This window comes from Macaca nemestrina, chromosome 14, assembly GCF_043159975.1.
Source record: "Macaca nemestrina isolate mMacNem1 chromosome 14, mMacNem.hap1, whole genome shotgun sequence".
NCBI lineage: Eukaryota > Metazoa > Chordata > Mammalia > Primates > Cercopithecidae > Macaca > Macaca nemestrina.
Window position 1 is genome coordinate 14,211,024 of NC_092138.1, and position 11,423 is coordinate 14,222,446.

Sequence of the window (11,423 nt, forward strand, 5' to 3'; positions counted from 1 at the left end):
AGGATCACCTGAGTCCCAGAGGTTGAGCCTGCAGTGGCTGTGGTCACACCACTGCACTCCAGCCTGGGTGACAGAGTAAGACCCTGTCTCAAAAAAAAAAAAAAAAAAAAGTAAAAAAGTCATTCATTTCTATAGCTGTACAAATTGTTCATAACAAAGTTGTGGCTGGGTGCAGTGGCTCATGCCTATAGTCCCAGCATTTTGGAAGGTTGTGGTGGGAGGCTTACTTGAAAGCAGCCTGGGCACCATAGTAGGACCCCATCTGTATTAATCAAGGATCTCTAAAGGTACAGAATATACACACACACACACACACACACACACACACACGAAATATATAAAATATATAGGATATATATCGGACATATATATATAAATATAAAGGGGAGTTTATTGTATTGACTTACACGATCACAAGGTCCCACAATAGGCTGTCTGCAAGCTTGAGGAGCAAGGAAGCCAGCCCAAGTCTCAAAACTAAAGAACTTGGAGTCTGATGTTCGAGGACAGGAAGCACTCAGCATGGGAGAAAGATACAGGCTGGGAGGCTAGGCCAGTCTCACCTTCTTATGTTTTTTGCCTGCTTTATATTCATTGGCAGCTGATTAGATGGTGCACCAGATTAAGGTTGGATCTGCCTTCCCCAGCCCACTGACTCAAATGTTAACCTCCTTTGGCCACACCCTCACAGACACACCCAGGATCAATACTTTGCATCCTTCAATCCAATCAAGTTGACACTCAGTATTAACCATCACAAGTCCATCCCTTGTCAACTTGAACTCACGTATACACATCTCCTGAGATCATACATAATCTTCAAATAAAGATAATAGGTTATAATTACACCTAACATAATACAGCTGTCCTTTGTACAACCGGAAATGCACCAATCCCCAACCCAAACGCTAATACAGAAAGTTAACAATACTTAAATGCTGATGTGAAGTCAATAAATCTTGTGTCACGTGATAAAGGAAAAGGAAATAAAATGAAGATATTTTCTTTGTACGAGTGTATACATGCACAAACATGTTTTTAACAAAATAAGGAGGAAATATGACAGTTACAGTCCTCGTTTCTGCAGCTGGTCACGTGGTCATAGCTGGTATTGATGACTACCTTCTTCTGCTACCCATTCTGTATTCCCTTTGCCTTCAGCAAACACCTCAGCAGGTTGTGGGCTTTTTTCCTAGTGGAGTGACCCAAACCTTCATTCCTGAAGGGTCTGGACCATTTGTAGTCCTGACTGGATTGGGCTGTTGTAGTTTCCCATTGACCTTAATCACAAAGCATGGTAATATTAAGCGACGCCCTAATGGATCTCCTGTATTTCGTGCATACTCTTCCTTACTTCTGTTATGGAGGAGTAGACTGATTTCATCTTGATAGTCCAGGTCACCCAGCCAACACTGTAACTCCCTTCTTAGCCTGTTGACTTAAAGGTAGGTGGAGCCCAAAGTGTCCAGGTGGCAATCTTAACTTTTAATTGTGTGTCTCCTGGTGGCTGTGTTCCTTCCTCTGGAACAAAGACCTCTAGGCCAGCAGAACGTAATGCTGCGGGAACAGAAAGCAAAAATGTTGCTACTGGATCACTAGGGGTGATGGTGGGTGGTGCCACTTCCACTTCCACCCCTTGGTCCCTGGACCCGTGAATCCTGGCTATGGGAGAAACAGTATCATATATTGGATGCTGATGCAGAGCATATATGGCCTTCTGGAGAACTTTGTCCCAGCCCTGCAAAGTATTATCATCTAGTTGGCGTTGTAATTGTGACTTCAAAAGGCCATTCCACTGTTCTATCAATCTAGCTGCTTCAGGGTGATAGGGACCTTCATCCTGTGAATGACCAGTGAATCCCATGAGCATGAGCCCACTGCCGCACTTCTTTAGCCATGAAGTGAGTGACTTGGTCAGAGGCAATGCTGTGTGGAATACCATGACAGTGGATAAGGCATTCTGTGAGTCCACGGATGGTAATCTTGGCAGAAGTATTGCATGCAGGATAGGCAAACCCACATCCGGAGTTAAGTGTCTATTCCAGTGAGGACAAACCTCTGCCCTTTCCATGACAGAAGAGGTCCAATATAATCAACCTGCCACCAGGTAGCTGGCTGATCACCCTGAGGAATGGTGCCATATTGAGGGCTCAGTGTTGGTCTCTGCTGCTGGCAAATTGGGCACTCAGCAGTGGCTGTAGTCAGGTCAGCCTTGGTGAGTGGAAATCCATGTTGCTGAGCCCACATCCCTGCCACCATGGCCACTTTGTTCGTGGGCCCATTGGGCAATGAAAGGGGTGGCTGAGGAAAGAGGCTGAGTGGTGTCCACAAAACGGGTTATCGTATCCACTTGATTATTAAAATCCTCGTCTGCTGAGGTCATCTGTTGGTGAACACTCACATGGGATACAAATATCTTCACAGTTTTTGACTACTCAGAGAGGTCCATCCACATATCTCTTCCCCAAAATTCTTTGTCACCAGTTTTCCAATCATGCTTCTTCCAAGTCTCTGACCATCCAGCGAAACCACTGGCTACAGCCCATGAATCAGTATATAACCGCATATCTGGCCATTTCTTCTTCCATGCAAAGTGGACAACCAGGTGCACTGCTCGAATTTCTGCCCACTGGGAAGATCTCCCTTCACTGGTGTCCTTCAGGTATGTCCTAGAAAGGGGCTGTAGTGCCGCAGCTGTCCACTTTCAGGTGGTGCCTGCATATCGTGCAGAACCATCTGTGAACCAGGCCCTAGTCTTCTCTTCCTCTGTCAACTGGTCATAGGAAACTGCCCATGAGGCCATTGGTGCAGGCTGGGGAGAGAAGGCAGGGTGGTGAGTGGAGACCATGGGCATTTGTGCCACTTCCTCATGTAACTTATGCCTTCAGGACCTGCTTGAGCCTGATCACATATATAGCATTTCTATTTGATGATGGAATGCTGCTGTGCACGACCCACTTTATAGCTAGATGGGTCAGAAAGCACCCTGTTCATGATGGGCAGTTCAGGTCACATGGTGACTTGATGACCCATAGTCAAACATTCAGTTTCCACCAAAGCCCAGTAACAGGCCAAGAGCTGTCTCTCAAAAGAAGAGTAGTTATCTACAGAAGATGGCAGGGCCTTGCTCCAAAATCCTAGAAGCCTCTGCTGTGATTCACCTTTGGGGACCAGCCAGAGGCTCCAAACAGCATCCCTGTGTGCCACTAACACCTCAAGCACCATTGGATCTGCTGGGTCATATGGCCCAAGGGGCAGGGAGTTTGCACAGCAGCCTGGACCTACTGCAGAGCCTTCTCCTCTTCTGCACACCATTCAAAACTGGCAGCCTTTCAGGTCACTCGATAAATGGGCCAGAGTAACACACCCAAATGAGGAATGTGCTGCCTTCAAAATCCAAATAGGCCCACTAGGCGTTGTGCCTCTTTTCTTGGTTGTAGAAGGGCCAAATGCAGAAACTTATCCTTCACCTTAGAAGGAATATCTCGACAGGCCCCACACCACTGGACCCCTAGAAATTTTACTGAGGCAGAAGAGTTCATCATTTTCTTTCATCACTTTGTCCACTGAACTTAGGAGCAACCAACCAGCTTCATTATGTTCCGTGGTTCTCCACATATGGTCAAATTTATTACGTATAGAGTCACTAAACTCCTTGCCTCTCATGAGCAGTGAATCAGGAGTGTCAAATGCATTTATTTTGCATAATTCCCTAAACAGTTCATGCCAAGGACTATCAGTGTTCTCCATACTATTAGAAGTAGAGTCCTTAGCATTTTTGGGTCTAATCAGATTAAGCAGCCAACTCCAGAAACCCCAAAACCAACAAAAGAACTCCATCCTTAATATTCTGTTCCTCTAGAACCACTCCTGGTACCAAAACCTGTATTAGTCAGGGTTCTCTAGAGGGACAAGGGACAGAACTAATAGAAGACATATATATATATAAATATATATATAGATAACTATATAAATATATATAGATATCTATATAAATATATCTATATATAAATATATCTGTCTACATATATATATAAAGGGGAGTTTATTATTAACTTACACAATCACAAGGTCCCATGGTAGGCTGTCTGCAAGCTTGAGGAGCAAGAAGAGCCAGTCTGAGTCTCGAAACTGAAGAGCCTGGAGTCTGATGTTCAAGGACAGGAAGCATCCAGCATGGAGAAAGATGTAGGCTGGGAGGCTAGGTCAGCCTCGCCTTTTTATGTTTTTCTGCCTGCTTTATATTCACTGGCAGCTGATTAGATGGTTCCCACCAGATTAAGGGTGGGTGTGTCTTCCCCAGCCCACTGACTCAAATGTTAACCTCCTTTGGCAACACCCTCACAGACACAGTCAATACTTGGCATCAATACCTGACATCCAAATTGTGGCTGAAAACAAACCCATTCAGGTAACAGATATGTGTAACATGCTTATATAGTCCAGGGGCTGTGTTAAAAACATAATTTTGCAGCTGGGCATGGTGGCTCATGTCTGTAATCCCAGCACTTTGGGAAGCCGAGGCAGGTGGATCACGAGGTCAGGAGATCGAGACGATCCTGGCTAACACGATGAAACCCCGTCTCTACTAAAAATACAAAAAAATTAGCTGGGTGTGGTGCCAGGCACCTGTAGTCCCAGCTACTCGGGAGGCTGAGGTAGGAGAATGGTGTGAACCCAGGAGGCGGAACTGGCAGTGAGCCGAGCAGCTCGCGCCACTGCACTCCAGCTTGGGCAACAGTGTGAAACTCTGTCTCAAACAAACAAACAAAAACATAATTTTGCATCATTTATTTAAAACTGATTTTAAATGCAAATTTTTGTTGTATAGAACAAGATGAAGAAGGCATTATGGAAACTTTCAAAACATATGAAGATAAAATCCAGCAGTTGGAAAAAGATCTTTATTTCTATAAGAAAACCAGCCGGGATCTTAAGAAGAAACTTAAGGAACTGGTAGGGGAAGCAATCCGGCGGCAACTAGCACCATCAGAGTGTAAGACTTTTAGTGTTGTCACTCTGTTTCTCTAGCATTTGGTGAAGTCATGCCAGCTTTGTAGTGTAGCCTTTACCAATTGATTGGGTTACTTAGGATTGATACTTCTGTTTGTCTCTGTAAACAAAAATCGTTGTCTAAGATAGAACCACATGAGAAGTGGATGAATGAACAAATTTATAGATGCAAAGGAAATGATCAATTATTGATTGTCTGCCATGTGCCAGGGGCTTGTTGACCTTAACTCATTTAATCCCTAAATTAACTCTATAATCTAACATAGCTGTTGTATTTCAATTTTATAGTAAATTAAGCCTTCTGATTATCATTTAAAAAGGTGTAAGGTAGATAAGAGTAAAAGTATGTATTTTTAAGATAAATCAGGTCTTTTTATATATCATGATCCCTGGAAATTAAAAAATATAATAGAACCTATTTTTAAGACAAAGATGTTTCCTTGTATAATTATATGTAGATACGTAGATTTAGCGCATTCCTAAATGAAATGATAACATATGACAAAATATTATACTTTGCAAAAGTAAAAAATACTATGAAGGTAATATATTGCTATGATTAAAATATACCCTCTTTAAGATAGCTGAATATATAGGAATGAATATTTCTAAAATAATAAAGTCTACATTGTATAAAAGAATTAGCTAATAATTCTAATAACTTAATTGTAATAACTTCAGTAATTTAAGTATGGTTTATGAAAAGTTGACTTTAAAATCTTTTAGGCACACACTGATTTTTTACCTGGAAAGAAAACTACTTAAAGATGGGCACACAAGATGTAAGAAGACCAGTGAAAAATAATATGGATGAGCAATGAAGTGATACATGCTGAATATGTAATAGAAGTAGAATTGGCCGGGCGCGGTGGCTCACGCCTGTAATCCCAGCACTTTGGGAGGCCGAGGCAGGCGGATCACAAGGTCAGGAGATCGAGACCACGGTGAAACCCCGTCTCTACTAAAAATACAAAAAATTAGCCGGGTGCGGTTGTGGGCGCCTGTAGTCCCAGCTACTCGGGAGGCTGAGGCAGGAGAATGGCGTGAACCCGGGAGGCGGAGCTTGCAGTGAGCCGAGATCGCGCCACTGCACTCCAGCCTGGGCGACAGAGCGAGACTCCGTCTCAAAAAAAAAAAAAAAAAAAAAAAAAAAGAAGTAGAATTGGTCAGGTGCAGTGGCTCACGCCTGTAATCCCAGCACTTTGGGAGGCCAAGGCGGGCGGATCACTGGAGGTCAGGAGTTCAAGACCAACCTGACCAACATGGTGAAACCCCGTCTCTATTAAAAAATACAAAATTAGCTGGGTGTGGTGGTGTATGCTTGTAATCCCAGCTACTTACAAGGCTGAGGCAGGAGAATCGCTTGAACCTGGGAGGCTGAGGTTGCAGTGAGCCGAGATCATGCCATTGCACTCCAACCTGGGCAACAAGAGCGAAAGTCTGTCTCAAAAAAATGCTAACTTATATTCGTGACATTTATCATGTATAGACATTTTCAAAAATAATTCCCTTTAGCCCCCAAACTCAGGATAGGCTGAGGTCTGCTAACTGCATTTTCAGATGAGGCCATTGACGCTTAGAGAAGGCAAGTGACGTATGGACAGAACAATAACTATAACATAGTCAATGTTGTCCCTCATCTTCTTCCTGCTGGTTCAGTATTCCAGGATAAAAGTTGCCTTAGGATAAAGATGTGATACAAACATACAAATCCTGCCAAAGAGATGACACTTTCTGATTCTCAGTATAGTAATACAGAGGTACTTACCGATAAACTCATTTACTTGAAATACTGCTGGCTATATATAGCTAACACTTTAACTTGAAACATTACTTGCCAAAAATTAAAAAGTAAACAGGTATCAAGTAAGAAACAGAATAATCAACATAAGACCACTTTAGCTTTTAAAAAAAGTCTACTGTCAAATTTGAGGTATCTGATATTAGACATCTAGTTTGTAAATGGCCCATGTTTATGCCACTGAGTCTACTAGACATTTCTTTAAAATGACAATGTGATATACACGTTTAAGAAATCAGGATCTTCATCCTGCTCTTTAACCAAACATACAAATCTAAAACACAGTTAATTTTGGAGAGGTGTACAATGAGAATAACACTGTTCTGACCAACTAACCCAAGGAGTCTAGTCTTGATAATAACGTTGGAGATACTATTTCAGCTAATTTGCTATTCTACTTAGAAACATTTAAAATACTTCTATTTTTGGCTATAAAAAGTAATGTATAGTCATTATAGAAAAATCTGAAAATGAAGAAAACAAATCAGTTATAATCCTACCCACATTTGAGCATAATTCTTTTCATATTTTCCCCATGCTTTAAAATATACAGTTGCAACTATATTGGGGATATAGTTTACACTATATCCTATCTCATAATGCTACTCTAATATAATGACATGAAACAAGGTTTGTTTGAATTATAAAATGTAGCAATTTATATCAAACTGAGTTCCAGAAAATGTTTTACATGCTTAATAATCAGTATCCTAGTTAATAAATAACTATCTTGGTATTTGGTGCAGTGTTTTTTTGTTTGTTTATTTTTTGTTTGTGAGATGGAGTTTCATTCTTGTTACCCAGGCTGGAGTACAGTGGCGCTATCTCAGCTCACTGCAACCTCCACCTCCTGGGTTCAAGCGATTCTCCTGCCTCAGCCCCCCGAGTAACTGGGATTGCAGGTGCCACCACCAGGCCCGGCTAATTTTTTGTATTTTTAGTAGAGACCATTTCAGCCAGGCTGGTCTCGAACCCCTGACCTCAGGTGATCTACCAGCCTCGGCCTCCCAAAGTGCTGGGATTACAGGCGTGAGCCGCCGTGCCTGGCGATTCAGTGGGTTTTGATAGAAGACTGTCTACAAGACTTACATTTTCTTTGAATATTTTTGGCATTTTCATATTGCAGAAAAATTCATCTTTTGACTAAAATATCTTGGGTCACTTGATGGTCATCCTATGTTACAGTGTATACGTTTTCTAACAGGATAAAATCAGTTTTATATGAACCTGCATTCTCTCTACTTATATTTAAACCTATCCTCGTATCAATTTAAATCACTATAAAACTATGTGTAAGGATAATAGAGTCAAAAGATCTGGGGTGGAATCCTTACTTCTTTCACTAGTCATCTGACCTTGGGCAAATTAATCTTTCCCTAGTTGGTTCCCTCAATTATAAAATTCTGGAAAAGGGAAACTTTCTTGTGAAGAATCCAACTGGGCTTTGGAGTGAGCCTCAGCAATGAGCCTCTTATCATCTTTTGAAAATAAGATGTCTTACTCCTTCCCCCAGATACTGTCATCTGGGGAGCACGAATTTTTTTTGTTTTTTTTTAAGAGTTGGGGTCTTGCCCTGTTGCCCAGGCTGGAGTGTAGTGGTACAATCATGGCTCACTGCAGCCTCAAACTCCTGGGCTTGAGCAATCCTCCCACCTCAGCCTCTCGAGTAGCTGGGGCTACAGGTATGAACCACTGCATCCAGCTAGGGTGCAACATTTTTAAAAGCTTCCCAGTGACTCTGAAGTACAGCAAAGTCTGGGAGCCACTGTCTGTGGTCAACTTTGTATGAGTTCCATGTACGAGGATCTAGATCATTTGCTATTTTAGGTTATTTGATTTTGAGGTAATTTTAAGAACTAGAGAGTCAGTTATGTTTTAAACCAGGGGTTACAAACTAGAATGCTTACCTGAGCCAGGGAAGCCAGAGTGAGCAGTGGGGACTGCAGCAGTCATCTAAATGGTCAGTGGCAACTGTGTTCCAGCTGCTGTTGCAATTTAGAAACTGTTAACTCTTGCAGTTTTTCTAGAAAAGCTGTAAATCTCTATTTTTGTAAGAAACTTTTCAATTTTTAAATTTTGGGTCAAGTATTACTAACATTATAGGCCGAGCAAAACATGTCTCTGGGCCAGATTTGTCTTGGGAGCTGCCAATGTGCAACCTGTGTTTTAAAACTTTGTCTTTGCAGGACTGGGCCAGGCACGGTGGCTCATGCCTTAATCCCAGCACTTTGGGAGGCCAAGGTGGGCAGATCACCTGAGGTCAGGAGATCGAGACCATCCTGCCTAACACGGTGAAACCCCGTCTCTACTAAAAATACAAAAAATTAGCCGGGCGCGGTGGCGGGCGCCTGTAGTCCCGGCTACTCAGGAGGCTGAGGCAGGAGAATGGTGTGAACCCGGGAGGCGGAGCTTGCAGTGAGCTGAGATCGTGCCACTGCACTCCAGCCTGGGCGACAGAGCGAGACTCCATCTCAAAAAAAAAAAAGAAAAGAAAAACGTCTTCGCAGGATGAAAAGTATACTAAGCATGCATCAATATGTTAAAGTTGGCATTTTTCATCATATTAGGTCTAGTACCTATAATGTATTTCCCTTAAGCAAGTTTTTGTCTTTGATAGCAGATATTCTTTAAGAACCTCTAGCTTTGATCTCTTCACTCTAATTCCAGTGGGGTGTCCCCACCTAGGGCGTATTCTCTCATTTCCATTTTGATGACAGAAATTGTGGCACACACCCCATAGTACATTCAGACAGCAGAACGCTGCTATCATGCTGGGAGTGCCAACCAAGACCAGATTTCCACACATATAATGCCAAGTCCCAGAGTTTTCCCTTGAGATACGGGGCAGAGCCAATATTATCCAGTGCTGGCATCACTTGGCCATGATTTAGAATTCACTAGTAGCAAGACCAGCAGAGAAGGCAAGCATGGAAAGGCACAAGAGGCGCCCAAAGCACTCTTATGTTTCCAGGGAGTACCAAACCCCCGAAAGACTATTTCTCAACTTTGTTCCATGAATTAAAGTTGTGAGTTATTCACATGCAAGATGCCTATAAGTGAAATAAAAATATATTCACACATCTGTTCATCTAAAATAAGTCATTTAACAAAAAAGTTGAAAAACATTATGCATATTGGGTGATAATAATGTATTTATGTTAAGATGTTTTGATTAAAACACCTAATTTTGAGGAAATAATATCTAATTTTTTGGTTTGGGGATTATTTTTAGATCATGAGGCTGGAGATGGAGTCCTGAAGCCAGAAGAAGGAGGCATGCTTTCAGAAGAATTAAAATGGGCATCCAGACCTGAAAGTATGAAATTAAGTGGAAGAGAAAGAGAAATGGACAGTTCAGCAAGCAGCTTAAGAACACAGCCAAATCCTCAGAAGCTCTGGGAAGATATCCCAGAATTACCTCCAATTCATAGTTCTTTAGCACCCCCCAGTGGGCATATGTTAAGTAATGAGGATAAAACAGAAATAGGTGATAATCAGTTTACAAAATCTCACAGTCGACTATCATCCCAAATTCTGGTTGCGGGAAATGTGGGACAACTTCATGGTATTACACCGGTAAAACTGTGTCGAAAAGAATTACGTCAAATTTCCGCCTTAGAACTATCATTGCGACGTTCCAGTCTTGGAGTTGGGGTTGGATCAATGGCTGCTGATTCCATCGAAGTATCTAGGAAACCAAGTGACTTAAAAACTTAGATATTTAATAATAGAACTTTCAGTAGATATGTAAAAAGATTCCTTTTTCTAACCTGTTAAAAACTAAAGCTCAATTTCACTACCTCTTTCCTCAGAATAAAGGAAGAAGGGGAGGAAGGAATCTCTAATTCTTTTATATACTATAGATGTGTACATCTTCTATAGAATACTTGGGAAGTTTAATTTATATTTCCATAGTAAACATGTTTTCCAATACTTGGTAACATTTAAATATTTACATTTGTAAATACACTTAAATGTTTTTCCAGGCATATTTGAAGAATAAAACTAATAATAGACTAAAATATCTATCAAGTATGTATTATTATATAATATAAATGTACATTATATTATAAAAGTATTTTACAATATAACTATATTATTGTTATTCTCAAATACAAGTATATTGTTATTTTTAAAAGATCCAGCTAAATATTGCTTTTGTCAGAGGGAGTCACCTGCTGCATATGTGGGCTAAGACAACCTCTCAGCTTTATAGATTGAGGTTCATTTACAGTCCTCAGAGCTCACAGAAATGGTCAGTCTTGACTTTTTAAACATGCTCACTATTCTGTTTCTGGAATTTTTTTGGATTTTTAAAAATTTATAATGTTATATTTTTTGTTTACTAATATTATGCAATATAAGTTTTCATGCCTTTCCTGATCTATACACTCAATATATCTCTCACTGTGCTACTAAAATTGGGAGAAGTGGATGCTGTTCCATGGAATAGGGAAATGATAGAATAAAACTAAAGCATTGTAACATTTCAAGAGAAAGAACACTGGTTATGACATCTCCGGTCATACGGAGTATGTCTGTAAAGCCTGAAGTCTCGCCAAAGCATCTTTAATGATCTGATGGGCTTAAGTCTGATATTTTTCTCTAC

The 11,423-nt window shown here is 41.1% G+C and overlaps 1 protein-coding gene across 7 annotated transcripts in view; it reads left to right on the forward strand.

Moving 5' to 3' along the window:
* Positions 1 to 10,531, forward strand: part of LOC105498969 (kinesin family member 27) — an 83,895-nt gene extending 73,364 nt beyond the window's left edge. For 4 of the 7 annotated variants that reach the window (XM_071077611.1, XM_071077614.1, XM_071077612.1 and 1 more), the window contains 2 exons: positions 4,832 to 4,996; positions 10,047 to 10,531. In XM_071077611.1, the coding sequence (XP_070933712.1) occupies positions 4,832 to 4,996; positions 10,047 to 10,531 (650 nt within the window). Of the gene's footprint in view, positions 1 to 2,484; positions 2,784 to 4,831; positions 4,997 to 10,046 lie in introns of those variants that run through there. The other 3 variants (XM_071077616.1, XM_071077615.1, XM_071077617.1) reach the window with 3 other exon arrangements.
* Positions 10,532 to 11,423: the final 892 nt, after the last annotated feature.